This window comes from Mauremys reevesii, linkage group 1 (genome assembly GCF_016161935.1).
Source record: "Mauremys reevesii isolate NIE-2019 linkage group 1, ASM1616193v1, whole genome shotgun sequence".
Lineage (NCBI taxonomy): Eukaryota > Metazoa > Chordata > Testudines > Geoemydidae > Mauremys > Mauremys reevesii.
Window position 1 is genome coordinate 33,161,256 of NC_052623.1, and position 15,522 is coordinate 33,176,777.

The window sequence follows — 15,522 nt, forward strand, 5'->3', positions numbered from 1 at the left end:
CCCAGACCGGGGCAAGACAGGAGGGACGCAATTGGCCACACTGGAACCAATCACAGGCAGCGACACGGCCACTTCCGGGAGGAGCTGCGGGGCGGAAGTGTCGTGTTGGGCTCCGTCCGTGTGTTTCCATGTGGAGGGGAAGCGCCGCCGAGGCCCGGGTCCCTGTCGCCGGCCCCGCCCCTGAAATGCGCGAGGCTGGGCAGGTATTTTTGCCCCCGTAAGCAGCTCAGGGCGGGAGCCAGTCGCAGCTCGGAAGCTCAGCGGCGTCCGCGTGGGTCGGTGCCCGTGCCTGGCTGGGCGCCGTCCCTTAGCAGGAGCGCTCAGTGCTGCCAGAAGTGGCGCAGGTGGTTTAGTAAGTGGCACTCGTTCCCTGGCATCAGTATTGCACCTGCTGCCCCAGGAGAGTGCTGGGGGGGGGGTCTTTGGGTAGGTGGCACGTGAACCTGAGCTCTTGGCTACTCTAAGTCATTACAAATCCCATGGTACTGTGAATGCCACAGTGACCTGGCTGGAGTCCAACTCAGGTTACCAGTCACCTGAGACATGTTTTGCATCATCAGAACAAACTGGGATGTGTAACAAGAGTACGTTGTTTGACGAGCTACCCTGCTGAGTACAATGCTAACTAGCCCGTCTGCTGTGCACCAGCTGCATCCTGGGAGCAGGAGCCAGAAAGGACTCAGGGAATAGATAGAGGAAAGGGACAACAGGAAGCTGGCAACAGTGGGCAGGAGGCTGACCTTGGCTTCCATCCCTTCTCTTTGAATTTTAAAGATGGATAAACTAATTCTTGGGTGGGGGCAAGGGAGTTTATGGATTAAATTGAGTGCATGCTTTTGAGGACTGCATGCTCAGGCAGTTCCCACAGTATCACTGATAGAGAAAAATCCTGTCCTGCTGAGCACAGGGCTGCCATTCTGCCCCTGTCTTGGGATTCTCTCCTAGCTGTGGTGCTTTACAGAGGAAATGCCCAGTGTTCTCCTTCTTTTTCACCTCATCTGCACCCTGAAGCTATCCCAGGGTTTTGGATGAAATGTATAGATAAGTCATTATTGTTACAACTCAAAAGTAAAACAGAAGCAAAAACTAATGTTGAAAATAGATGTAAAATTTCTAAACGCTGTTAACCATTTGGCTGCTGCAGGGTATTCCAAGCACATTACGCAGAATGCACATTCAGTGCTGCGCCATATACTTTTGCAGATATCATAATTACTGCGTACAAGCTCTCTATTTCTGGAGGGGTGGTTCATAGTAAATATGTTAACTGCAGCTAACACAGTTCCTGTTTACATAGCCAGTTTGGTAAAATGTACATAAAACTGGCATTCTTAAAATTGGTTCTTGAAAAGTGTTTCATTGTGTTGCTGCTATTGGCACAACCCTTGTTTTAGCTTTTGTTGATTTATGTATGTGTGTTTGGCAGGAGGTAATGCTGAATGACTCAGAAAAGAAGCAAGACAGTACAAGAAGAAAAAATATTTAACTCTGTGCATTTGACACTTACAGATGCTAACTAAAAATGAATGAAAGCAGAAAATCAGATGAGAAAAATACTGACAATAGAAAAGATGATAAAGAAGAGCTACTGGAATTTTCTGAGAACTTTAACCAACTTGAATTGTTGGAAACACACAGACATCTAATTCCTATAGGAACTCAGAGTCTTTGGTCAGGAGAGTCTGATGAGGAAGATGAAGAGGAGGAAAAAAGTGAGGAGTGGTACCAACTGCAAGAAAAGAAAATGGAGAACGATCCAGAAAAACTTCTGCTTTGGGCAGCTGAAAAAAATCGGGTAAGAAGGAGTTCATCCACTATATATATATATATAATTTTTGACTGTATTACTTTAAATTGGTAACTACCCAGATTATACTTAAAAAACCAAAAATCTAGCCATAATGGTTGCATTTTTGCAAAGCATACTGGGAGCCCAGCTAATTGGACCTAGAACATTTGGGGCCAAGTCCTGCCAGCAAATCCACAGAGGTGGCCTCCCTTTTGAGTCAGCAAGGCTCCAAATAAGTTCAGGTGTCTCTCCATGCAGCTCAGCTTGCAGGATCAAGGCCATGATTTGTACCAAGAGCTCAAATACTGACACTGATTTGAAAATACTGTGAACTGAAAGAGCATTCTGGGTATTTTAATACAAATTATGAGCCCAACAGGTACACTCTTAATCCTATTGTATTGCTTTAATGCATGTCATATTAAAACAAAGTACACTAATTTTGAATGCCGAAATGTGGTCCATCTCTTGCAAACGATCTGTTTGCAGTGTGTCAACCGAAGCCGGTTAACTACTTCCAATAAATTGGAGAATAATTTTTTGAGAGATTTTGCCTTTGTATGTGGTATGTGTGCATTAATAAACAGTATTCTACCAACTGTAAAGTTGGTAGAAATACTGCCAGAAGTAACTTTGTGCATATAGTTATCATGTGGCAGAGTTCTACAGGTTATGATTGTGGCCAAGAGTTGAGTAAGATTCAATGAAAGTTTGATTTGAATCCAGTTATATAGATAAGACCATCAACAGTTCTGCTGTAGAAGATAACTTTTTAAAATAAGGAATATAACATCTCGTGCTTTAGGGCATAAACTAAGCACTACATAAAGGGAGTTAGGAATAACCTTGGGCAAGTTATTCCATAATTGGAAATGGGGTTGCTTGAAGTCAGTGGGATTGAAGCAAGTACCTTTAAGCACATGCTTGCCTGAACTGGGGCTAGAAACAGGATGCTGTACTAAGTAGACTACTGGTCTGATCCAATGGGATAATTCCTGCATGCTAAGATAAAACAAACCAAAAAATTCTTACCTCAAACATGGTCTTTTTTTTTTTTCTCTTCAAAACTATGCTGTGTATATACAGCAGATTAATTGAATTGTGTTTTGACTGAAGGGGAAGATAGTTACTCTTGACGAAAACATTCCCATTAAATAGTACTTTATCCTATATGCACTAAAATCAGCAGACTATAAATTGACCTTATTTAATTACACTTGTTACATAAACTGCTGTCTAAAAGTACAGAGTTTGCGCACACACATTCATGTACCAGTGTGTTCATGTCTGTTCTCCAAAAGAAATAGCAGCAGTAAAATAATTGGAATCATTTTACAATTGTTTGATGTGTACAAGCTTCTTTCTGAGATCAATATTATAAACTTGCTTTGACTGCATACCAGGCTGTCTCTAGATTGTAGAAATAAAAGCAGTGCATCTCATTGAGTGAGGTTTATATTAAGCTGTCTGTCTTTCTTACATAGCTTAGCACAGTGCGCAGGCTCCTTTCTCAAAAGCTAGCTCCCGTTAACGTCCAAGACGAAGATCAATACACACCCCTCCATCGAGCTGCCTACAGTGGACATTTAGATGTTGTGCGTGAATTAATTGCCCAAGGTGCAGATGTCCATGCACTGACAGTGGACGGCTGGACGCCTCTACATAGTGCATGTAAGTGGAACAATACAAAGGTGGCTTCGTTTTTACTTCAGCATGGTGCAGATATCAACGCTCAAACAAATGGATTGCTGACACCATTGCATCTTGCTGCAGGAAACCGAGGGAGTAAAGAAACACTAGAACTTCTGCTGATGAATCGTTACGTGAAACCAAACCTAAAAAATAACTTGGATGAAACTGCATTTGATATTGCTAGAAGAACTGACATATATCACTACCTTTTTGAAATTGTAGAAAATTGCACAAATTCTGTGCCAGATTCTTAGAAATTCTCATTATTTAAACTTCAGAATGTGAATTTCACTTGCTTCCTCTTTGTAACATGGCATTCTTTATACTTGCACCCAAAACAAGTGGTTTCTCCCCACTTCTCAGAAAAGATTTAATGGGTGATATTGTAGAGGGAGGTCTCATGATTAAGGTTTCATTATTTTTGCAAAATAAATGACCATATACTTATTCAACTCTGACATATATCACTTATATTAGTAGCGTACCTGGGGGGGAGTGCTCGCTCCCACACCGAGCACAAGTGGCGCCTTTTTAATTTTACTCACCCGGGAGCGAAAAAAAAAAAGGCATCACCCACTGCAGCGCTTTTACTGACGGGGCGGCGCTCCAGGTCTTCGGTGGCACTTCGGCAGCAGGACCTTCACTCACTTCAGGTGTCTTCGGTGGCACTGAAACTTCATCACCGAAATGCCACCGAAGATCTGCGGAGCGAGTGAAGGTCCTGCCGCTGAAGACCTGGAGCGCTGCCCCGCCAGTAAAAGCACCGCAGTGGGTGGCACCTTTTTTCCCCACTCCCTCTCTTCCCTCCACCTGGCTACGTTACTGACTTGTATAGAATGGGATTTGAAGTGTTCTGCAGGATAAAGCTTTGGTAAATTTAGTAATTTGCAGTGGGTCTCCACTTAATCAGTACAAGTTAGCAAGGATTTACTGTAATTAAAGTCCGAAACACTAATATCAAGTCAAGGAGGAAGCTGGAACATTAAGTAAGCTAGCAGGTATGCACAAATTGGTAGTTACTGTTTGTTTTAAACTTTTGAGACACTTGTTTTAACTTAAAGTGTACAAAAATGTCAACTGAATATAACTAACTTATACAGGGGACACTCAAAATATATAGTCTCTTTATTTTAAAATAAAATACTTAACACTAAATATTGTTTTGTGTTGTGGATCTTTGTTGAAGGCCTAATAATGAAATTGTCTGGTCATAGACCAAGAGCAGTATTCCTGTAGTGTTAAAAGCAGTTCCAGTTTAGTTTTATTGGTACTTTTGTATGGAGATGACTATCATTAAGGGTCCTGTTTACATTCTCCTTCAAAATTAGTTAAGAAATAATGTTTAGATGCATCCAAATACACACTTGTAGTCAAGTTGAAGCATGTCAAGATAAACAAAACACTGTTGTGTCTGACTTGATTGGAACATTTTACAGGGCAGAAGGGACTTTAGTAGTGTGTCTGATCCATGCTGAAGTCTTGTACGGTTCATTCTAACACAGGAGTCAGGACACCATTTTAGTCTCATACATTTCATTTTGTGTGTTTTCTCAGAAATTCTCTCTAACTTTTGAACAGTTCCCCGAGTTCAGTTCTGTATTTGATCCCCTTTTTAACTGACGAGGGGCCAGTATTGTCAACCTGGAGCACTCAAATATCATGAGGCAGGCACAAAAAACATGGGATTGGATTAAAAATCATGCATCTTGGGTTCTCACTGTTTTTTGAACCTTGTGGGGTGCACTTGAGTGACGTTGGCAAGCTTTTCTCTGCAACCATGAGAGCTAGAAACTTACTTTCAGTTTAAAGTAGATTCTCATGTATGCCCAGGAGCTAGAGCTTTAAGACATACACCAAACATGATGAGACTCGTAATGAACTCGCAAGCATTGGCAACACTGAGTAGTCCTTGACTCCAGCAGTTTCTCCTTTTGCCAACACCTTCCTCTCCAAGTAGCTCAGGACCAGAACCACAAAGGGAATTGCAATGCTCAGCTTTGCCTTTTAGGTGCCTAGAAAAATCACAGGAACAACACTGTGATCTACAAAGACTAAGATAGGTGCCTAAATAATGAATGGGACAGGACAGACTCCTTAACATGTGATCCACAAAAAGTCAGTGTACTGGCTGGCGAGCCAGGTAAGCTAGCCAAGGGGAGACACTGATGAGAGGGGTGTGTCCTAAGCCCCACCTCTTCACAGAAATAGGCACATAACTTTGGGCTGCAGGGACACAAGGCCCACAGCTAGGAACCTGTCTCCTGCAATCAGGTGGCTTAGGTGCCTAACTCATTTATTGTGAGAATGAGTAAGGTGTCTGTCTCACTCTACACAAAATGGCCAGCGCAGGAGGCTAGTTCAGTGATTAGAGCATGCATCTGGGATGCAGGAGGGTCATGGGAGAAGGGGGACAGGACCTTGGGTCTTCTAAGCACTAGGATAGAGAGTCTTTCTCTTTCTGGGCCAATGATTCTTTAAATATTTATACACACCAGAAGAGCTTCAACAAGAAAGATTAAGGGAGCCCCACCTCACAACATTCTGTATCTCAGTGGTTAAAGCACTCTCCTGAGACAGTGTTCAAATCTTCTCCCCCAGTCAGGCAGAGGAGAGGAACTGAACCTGGGTCTCTCTCATCTGAAGGAGTGCTCTAATGTTAGGCTAAATGTTACAAAGTGGGAAAAATACCACCTCTTCTATCCATATTGGAGCTGAGCACACCTACTGGATCAGGTTCCCCCCAGGCATGTCCTGCTTCATGAATTGCTCTGGAGTTTAGGCAGAAGCATCTGGATGTTGACAGTGAAGCAGTACTGCAAATGCCCAGAGGCAGAAGCCTAGGCACATAGGGAAGTTTTATTCTAAAAATTTAGTGTCTGAAGTTATATCTATACTGCAATTAAAAACCTGCAGCTGGCCCATGCCAGCTGACTCAGGGTCATGGTGCATGGGCTAAGGGACTGTTTTTATCTGTCAGCTCTGTGCTCTTGGGGAACCAGGGCACAGTATTCAGGCTGTCTGACTCACAAAGGACCCATTCCCCCCTCCCACCCCATCCCCGCCCCCTCTGCTCAAGCCAAAACTGCTCAGAAGACTTACAAAAAGCAAGGAAAAGGCAGTGAGAGACACACCTAAACCCCTCCTGACAAGGGTGACAGGATTAAGGCAACTCCCTTACCCTCATTTGCATCAAAGATGGGACAGGGAGGCAACTCCATTAGCATACAGGATGGAGAACAGAGATTCCAAGCCAAGAACCACACTGAACTCTGGGACCAGAAAAGCAGGGAAGCACTGCATCATGGGGGATCTCTACTCCAGAGGTTAATGAATCCACACCTGCACACACCCAGCTCAGTAGTTATCTGACCAATTCTTGTAATAAATCCTTTATTGGTATCCAAAATACTGAAGCTGCCTAATTGCATTGTGAACTCCCTCGAAGGAATACCACCAAGAGCGAGGAATGATCAGTTCCTATTGTCTAGCCTGAACAAAATAACTTTGGTATACTCCGTTGAGCCTTCAGTTTACCCATAAACAAATCAAGTGTTCTCCCTTGAACCATTGTTGTTTCCCAACAAAAATACCCTACCCACACTCAAGTAAGTGTTCTGATGCCTGGATCCAAACTCTGCATCTGTTCCACTGGGACTTCATCTTCTCCTGACTGATTGTGCTGGGGGCTCTGCCTGTCTCCAGCACTCCAGACCCTCAGCTACCACACCTGGGAACCCTGACCAGTTCAAGCTTCATGGAGTGGTGAGAACCCAACTCTCTCTCTTTTCTACTCTACGTATAGCTTTCTAACCCTAACTTGTGTGATCAGATACAGTTTTCTAAACCTGACTTTTGTAATACAATATTACATCTAGCTTAAATTTGAACTGTTTTGTTTGTGTGGGTCTGCTTGTATGGTTATTACCTGGCAATAAATAACTTTTATGGTTAAGCTGGTTGCTTCCCTCCCTCCCTCTTTGTGTTTTTGGCTTCCCCATTTGCTCTACAGCAACACTCCTCTTACCTAAGCTAAGGATCCTTTTAGCGCCCAAAAATCCTGTGGTCTTTTCTCATCAAAAGGTTACTACCAGAACAATTGTAATGTGAAAGTGGGGATAGAGACATGCTGAACCTGTGGCATAGGAGGATGGCAGCTTGAAAGTGCTACTCGACCCAGCCTGCTCAGGCGTACTCTATTCAGGTGTGGTGCCCATGGCATATAAGGGTGGCAGAGTGGAAGTGCTGTTTGACCCAGCCTGCTGAGTCCAAGGGCATATAAGGGTGACAGCTTGGAAGTTCTGCTCGACCCAGCTTGCTGAGTCCAGGGACATATAAGGGGTCAATTTGGGAGTGCTGATTAACCTGGTCCACTCAGATGCATTTTGTTAATTGTGTGTGTGTGTGTGTGTGTGTTCATCTGATTCTGGGGCTGGAGGAACCCAGCCCTGGGGAACCTAAGTCCTGCAGGATAGCTCCATTGGGAGAGAACTTGCAGAAGGGAGAAGTAGAGCTCTGTATGAAAACACAAGTGACACAAGCAGTACATTGATAGAATTACAGAACCTTTTCTCCCCACTCCCCCAGATGAGCATACCCCAAATTAGCATACCCCAAAGTAATGGACAAATCTGGTAACACTGTTTAATTGTGGGGTAGATGTTCAGGCCCTGTGTGCAATGTTCTCTTTTTATCTTAGTGGTGGAATGCTTGTCACAGGACTCTTGCACCACATTTGTTTCATGTGCTGCACTTTGGTTACTTCCAACCTAGACCAATTGCACGTCTACAGTACATAGCTAAGATCACTGCCTTGTTGACTATGTGACTCTTGCTACCGGATGGCATTAGTGTGTGCTGTAGTCTTGGCATTATATAGAATACTCATCCTTGTTTTGCTCAGCAGGAAATTTTAGTCTGCTGTTTGAACAGCTCCCTGTCTTAAGCCTGCTCCCTTTCAACAATAGATTCAGCCCTTCTGAAAGCAAGCAAAAGTTTTATGACTGAAGTAGAGTTGCACTTCCTGTCCCCAGTGCTTACACTGGGATAGATGCACCTATAGAACTAGTCAATGTTGTTATTTACTTTGAAAAATGAACATATCTGGATTATTAACTAGCTACAATAGTGTACTTTTTCAAACCTGAGTTATTTTTCCTGGAGTGTGGAAAGAAGGGTGTGTGCCACTTCGATTTATCAATAGCAGGTGTTAAAAAAAGTACATTGTTTGAAGCAAAAATCATTGCTATCTGTGTAAATTTATGACTTTTCAAGGAATCATAGAATATCAGGGTTGGAAGGGACCTCAGGAAGTCATCTAGTCCAACCCCCTGCTCAAAGCAGGACCAATCCCCAACTAAATCATCCCAGTCAGGGCTTTGTCAAGCCTGACCTTAAAAACCTCTAAGGAAGGAGATTCCACCACCTCCCTAGGTAACCCTTCCAGTGCTTCATCACCCTCCTAGTGAAAAAGTTTTTCCTAATATCCAACCTAAACTTCTCCCACTGCAACTTGAGACCATTACTCCTTGTTCTGTCATCTGCTACCACTGAGAACAGTCTAGATCCATCCTCTTTGGAACCCCCTTTCAGGTAGTTGAAAGCAGCTATCAAATCTCCCCTCATTCTTCTCTTCTGCAGACTAAACAATCCCAGTTTCCTCAGCCTCTCCTCATAAGTCATGTGCTCCAGCCCCCTAATCATTTTTGTTGCCCTCCGCTGGACTCTTTCCAATTTTTCCATATCCTTCTTGTAGTGTGGGGCCCAAAACTGGACACAGTACTCCAGATGAGGCCTCACCAATGTCAAATATAAGGGAATGATCAGGTCTCTCGATCGGCTGGCAATGCCCCTACTTATACATCCCAAAATGCCGTTAGCCTTCTTGGCAACAAGGGCACACTGTTGACTCATATCCAGCTTCTCATCCACTGTAACCCCTAGGTCCTTTTCTGCAGAACCGCTGCCTAGCCATTGGTCCCTAGTCTGTAGCAGTACATGGGATTCTTCCGTCCTAAGTGCAGTACTCTTTACTTTGTCCTTGTTGAACCTCATCAGATTTCTTTTGGCCCAATCCTCTAATTTGTCTAAGTCCCTCTCTATCCTATTCCTACCAGCATATCTACCACTCCTCCCAGTTTAGTGTCATCTGCAAACTTGCTGAGGGCGCAGTCCTCCAGATCCTTAATGAAGATATTGAACAAAACCGGCCCCAGGACCAACCCTTGGGGCACTCCGCTTGATACCGGCTGCCAACTAGACATGGAGCCATTGATCACTACCCGTTGAGCCCGACGATATAGCCAGCTTTCGATCCACCTTATAGTCCATTCATCCAGCCCATACTTCTTTAACTTGCCGGCAAGAATATTGTGGGAGACCGTATTAAAAGCTTTGCTAAAGTCAAGAAATAACATGTCCACTGCTTTCCCCTCATCCACAGAGCCAGTTATCTCGTCATAGAAGGAAATTAGGTTAGTCAGGCATGACTTGCCCTTGGTGAATCCATGCTGACTGTTCCTGATCACTTTCCTCTCCTCTAAGTGCTTCAGAATTGATTTCTTGAGGACCTGCTCCATGATTTTTCCAGGGACTGAGGTGAGGCTGACTAGCCTGTAGTTCCCCGGATCCTCCTCCTTCCCTTTTTCAAAGATGGGCACTACATTAGCCTTTTTCTAGTCATTCAGCACCACCCCCGATTGCCATGAGTTTTCAAAGATAATGGCCAATGGCTCTGCAATCACATCTGCCAACTCCGTTAGCATCCGGGGTGCTAAAGAAGTTGGCAGATGTGATTGCAGAGCCATTGGCCCCATGGATTTGTGCCCGTCCAGCTTTTCTAAATAGTCCTGAACCACTTCTTTCTCCACAGAGAGCTGGTCACTTCCTCCCCATGTGCTGCCCAGTGCAGCAGTCTGAGAGCTGACCTTGTTCGTGAAAACAGAGGCAAAAAAAGCATTGAGTACATTAGCTTTTTCCACATCCTCTGTCACTAGGTTGCCTCCCTCATTCAGTAAGGGGCCCACACTTTTCTTGACCACTTTCTTGTTGCTAACATACCTGAAGAAACCCTTCTTGTTACTCTTAACATCTCTTTCTAGCTGCAACTCCAAGTGTGATTTGGCCTTCCTGATTTCACTCCCGCATGCCTGAGCAATATTTTTATACTCCTCCCTGGTCATTTGTCCAATCTTCCACTTCTTGTAAGCTTCTTTTTTGTGTTTAAGATCAGCAAGGATTTCCCTGTTAAGCCAAGCTGGTCGCCTGCCATATTTACTATTCTTTCTACACATCAGGATGGTTTGTTCTTGCAACCTCAATAAGGATTCTTTAAAATACAGCCAACTCTCCTGGACTCCTTTCTCCCTCATGTTATTCTCCCAGGGGATCCTGCCCATCAGTTCCTTAAGGGAGTCAAAGTCTGCTTTTCTGAAGTCCACGGTCCATATTCTGCTGCTCTCCTTTCTTCCTTGTGTCAGGATCCTGAACTCGACCATCTCATGGTCACTGCCTCCCAGGTTCCCTTCCACTTTTGCTTTTCCTACTAATTCTTCCCTGTTTGTGAGCAGCAGGTCAAGAAGAGCTCTGCCCCAAGTTGGTTCCTCTGGCATTTGCACCAGGAAATTGTCCCCTACAGTTTCCAAAAACTTCCTGGATTGTCTTTGCACCGCTTTATTGCTCTCCCAGCAGATATCAGGGTGATTGAAGTCTCCCATGAGAACCAGGGGCTGCGATCTAGTAACTTCTGTTAGTTGCCAGAAGAAAGCCTCGTCCACCTCATCCCCCTGGTCTGGTGGTCTATAGCAGACTCCCACCACGACATCACCCTTGTTGCTCACACTTCTAAACTTAATCCAGAGACTCTCAGGTTTTTCTGCAGTTTCATACCGGAGCTCTGAGCAGTCATACTGCTCTCTTACATACAATGCAACTCCCCCACCTTTTCTGCCCTGCCTGTCCTTCCTGAACAGTTTATATCCATCCATGACCGTACTCCAGTCATGTGAGTTATCCCACCAAGTCTCTGTTATTCTCATCACATCATAATTCCTTGACTGTGCCAGGACTTCCAGTTCTCCCTGCTTGTTTCCCAGGCTTCTTGCATTTGTGTATAGGCACTTAAGATAACTCGCTGATGGTCCTGCTTTCTCAGTATGAGGCAGGAGTCCTCTAGTTTAAAGCCCTCCTCACTAGGTTAGCCAGCCTACTTGCGAAGATGCTCTTCCCTCTCTTCGTTAGGTGGAATGGGGGCAGCGGGAAGCGGTGCAGGCCGAGGGATGTGCTGGCCGCCGCTTCCCACCACCCCATTGGCCTGGAGTGGTGAACCGCGGTCAGTGGGAGCCGCGATTGGCCGAAACTGCAGGTAAACAAACCGACCCGGCCCGGTACTTACCCTGGCGGGCTGCGTACCAAAGGTTGCCGATCTCTGGTGCAGACGCTTCACCTCTCTGTACTTTGGAGACTTGCCTTCCTTTGTAAAGTAGTTTGAGATGAAAAGTATTACAAAAGTAGTATTACTCAGCACTTCTATTATAATGTACAGAACTGCAATTGAAAAGTGAAATTTCAAAGTACAATCCTGGTTTTTAATCATCACATTGTTTGGAAATTCTATTTGTAGCATGTCTGCAGAAAGTGAATGAAACCCTTGAGTCCAAACTACACCAGTATCACACAGAGTAACAGAGATGCAAACATGATAGTAACATAGGTCTTGTCTATATTTTCATTTTTAGTGGTGTTTTAACACTTTTATTAATATGATTGTAAATGCTAGATGCTGAATGAACATTTGTTCCAGGACACAGACATATACTGCTAATCAAGCTTAACTCAAAGCCTAGGCTAGGGTTTACACTAGAAGTTACAAATGTGTTAGCACAGGTTAACGTGAAAACACAACTAAAAACGATAAGCATAGACAAGCCCAGGTTTTCAAAATCATCATTCCTTATATATGACTCCTTACTGATTACAAACTCTGCACCATACAACTAGGTACTGTACCCATAAAACAAGCTTTAATTTCATCTTCTTCAAAATTCAAAGTCTGGGTCTCCTTGAGGCTGCTCCAATTGAGGTGACTAGCAAAACTCACAATTTTCTACCAGACCAGCATCAGATCATCAATCTTTGCAATCCTACCTCCATCTAGTGGCATTCTCTATGTACTACAATAAATACCAACATTTTTTTCCTCAACTCTAGAAAAAATAAAACATCTGCTAAACAAGAAGAGGCAAAGCTCTGTGCTTTATTTTTATGAATGGAATACATTTCAAGATGTTTAATCTTATACAGTTTGCAAAATTAATTATTATTAAAATCAGACATTCTTCCTACACTATAAATCTACAACAGCCAACCTACATAGCAGCATTTATTTTATTTTGTTACTGTGATGTATTTTCTGTAGGTTCTCTCCTTTAAATAGCTGTGCTTCTAAAAGGCATAACACTGGCACCATGTAGAGATGTGGCAAAGAAAAGGTTAATTAGTGCAATGTGCAAACCCCATGTCCAATATACTGACTTGCACAAACCTTTCAGATACAATAACAGCTAAAAAACCACACCCACTTTTAATTATAGTGTCCATCCACAGCCAGTTTATAAGGCTGCAAAGAATTATTACATAGTTTGCCATAAGTCATAGAAACTGGATGTTCCTAACCTTGAGCTAGAACCAATCCTAGCCATAGGACAAACAGTGCAATCTGGTAAAAAAGATAGTTTACCCAACTATCTTTACCTGGCCTATAAAACGTGTGGAAGACCTAAAAAGTGGGACAGCAAAGGAGGAGTATCAGGGGGAGCCGTGTTAGTCTGTATCCACAAAAACAACAAGGAGTCCAGTGGCACCTTAAAAACTAACAGATTTATTTGGGCATAAGCTTTCGTGGGTAAAAAACCTCACTTCTTCAGACGCATGGAGTGAAAGTTACAGCTGCAGGCATTATATAATGAAACATGAAGAGAAGGGAGTACCTCACAAGTGAAGAACCAGTGTTGACAGGGCCAATTCGATCAGGGTGGATGTAGTCCACTCCCAATAATAGATGAGGAGGTGTCAATTCCAGGAAAGGCAAAGCTGCTTTTGTAATGAGCCAGCCACTCCCAGTCCCTATTCAAGCCCAAATTAATGGTGTTAAATCTGCAAATGAATTTTAGTTCTGCTGTTTCTCTTTGAAGTCTGTTTCTGAAGTTTTTTTGCTCAAGAATAGTTACTTTTAAATCTGTTATAGAATGTCCAGGGAGATTGAAGTGTTCACCTACTGGCTTTTGTATGTTACCATTCCTGATGTCCGATTTGTGTCCATTTATTCTTTTGCTTAGGGATTGTCCAGTTTGGCCAATGTACATGGCAGAGGGGCATTGCTGGCACATGATGGCATATATCACATTAGTAGATGTGCAGGTGAGTGAGCCCTTGATGGTGTGGCTGATGTGGTTGAGTCCTCTGATGGTGTCACTAGAGTAGATATGGGGACAGAGTAGGCAATGACGTTTGCTATAGAGATTGGTTCCTGGGTTGGTGTTTCTGTGGTGTGGTGTGTAGTTGCTGGTGAGTATTTGCTTCAGTTTGGTGGGCTGTCTGTAAGCCTCTCAAGGTCTGTGAGAGTGAGGGATCATTTTCCAGGATGGGTTGTAGATCGTTGATAATGCGCTGGAGAGGTTTTAGCTGGGGGCTGTACATGATGGCTAGTGGCGTTCTGTTATTTTCCTTGTTGGGCCTGTCCTGTAGTAGGTGATTTCTGGATACCCGTCTCGCTCTGTCAATCTGTTTCCTCACTTCCCCAGGTGGGTAGCTTTAAGAATGCTTGATAAAGATCTTGTAGGTGTTTGTCTCTGCCTGAGGGATTGGAACAAATTAGGGCTTGGCTATAGACAATGGATCGTGTGATGTGTCCTGGATGGAAGCTGGAGGCATGTAGATAAGTATAGTGGACAGTAGGTTTCCGGTATAGGGTGGTGTTTATGTGACCATCACTTATTTGCACTGTAGTGTCCAGGAAGTGGATCTCTTATGTGGACTGGTCCAGGCTGAGGTTGATGGTGGGGTGCAAATTGTTGAAATCCAGGTGGAATTCTTCAAGGGCCTCCTTTCCGTGGGGCCATATGATGAAGATGTCATCAATGTAGCACAAATAGAGAAGGGGCGCTAGGGGACGAGAGCTGAGGAAACATTTTCCAAGTCAGCCATAAAAATGTTGGAATACCGTGGGATCATGCGGGTACCCATAGCAGTGCCGCTGACTTGAAGGTATAAGTTGTCCCCAAATCTGAAATGGTTGTGGGTTAGGACAAAGTCACAGAGCTCAGCCACCAGGTGTGCTGTAGCCTCATCAGGGATACTGTTCCTGACAGCTTGTAGTCCATCCTCCTGTGGAATATTCATGTAAAGCACTTCTACAGCCATGGTGGCCAGGATGGTGTTTTCAGGAAGATCACCAATGCATTGTAGTTTCCTCAGGAAGTTGGTGGTGTCTTGAAGATAGCTGGGAGTGCTGGTAGCGTAGGGTGTGAGGAGAGAGTCCAAATAGCCAGATAATCCTGCTGTAAGAGTGCTGATGCCTGAGATGATGGGGCATCCAGGTTTCCAGGTTTATGGATCTTGGGTAGCAGATAGAATACCCCTGGTTGGTGCTCTGGGGGTGTGTCCATGTAGATTTGTTCCTATGCTGTAGCCAGGAGGAGGTGTGTGTTTATTTAATTTATTTTACCCAACTTATTATTTCTTTAGACTGTGATAGTGCCTCACATGTGCTAAGGACTTTCCAAAGGCAGGGGAAGACCCAATCCCTGCCACGAAGAATGTACAGTCTAAAACAGGGGTTCTCAAACTGGGGGTTGCAACCCTCAGGGGTCACGAGGTTATTACATGGGGGGTTGCCAGTTGTCAGCCTCTACCCCAAACCCTGCTTTGCCTCCAGCATTTATAACGGTATTAGATATATCTAAAAGTGTTTTTAATTTATAAGGGGGGGTCACACTCAGAGGCTTCCTATGTGAAAGGGGTCACCAGTGCAAACATTTGAGAACCAC

At 44.0% G+C, this 15,522-nt stretch overlaps 1 protein-coding gene across 2 annotated transcripts; it reads left to right on the plus strand.

Annotated features, from left to right (window-relative positions):
* The first annotated feature begins 4 nt into the window (after window positions 1-4).
* Window positions 5-4,119, plus strand: ANKRD49 (ankyrin repeat domain 49). Of its 2 annotated transcripts, none has more exons than XM_039544790.1 (3): window positions 5-203; window positions 1,510-1,795; window positions 3,274-4,118. In XM_039544790.1, exons 2-3 carry the CDS (start codon window positions 1,523-1,525, stop codon window positions 3,733-3,735), a joined length of 735 nt encoding a protein of 244 aa, XP_039400724.1. In that variant the 5' UTR covers window positions 5-203; window positions 1,510-1,522; the 3' UTR covers window positions 3,736-4,118. The 2 variants fall into 2 exon arrangements, with proteins under 2 accessions (XP_039400724.1, XP_039400727.1); XM_039544793.1 differs by lacking the exon at window positions 5-203 and adding an exon at window positions 218-352 and having other exon boundaries at window positions 3,274-4,119.
* The last annotated feature ends 11,403 nt before the right edge of the window (window positions 4,120-15,522 follow it).

Excerpts from the sequence above, each read along its gene's own strand:
- ANKRD49 (XM_039544790.1), top strand. The coding sequence starts at position 1,523 with ATGAATGAAAGCAGAAAATCAGATGAGAAAAATACTGACAATAGAAAA. Across the intron at positions 1,796-3,273 it reads GGGCAGCTGAAAAAAATCGG|CTTAGCACAGTGCGCAGGCT; the intron begins GTAAGAAGGAGT and ends TTTCTTACATAG.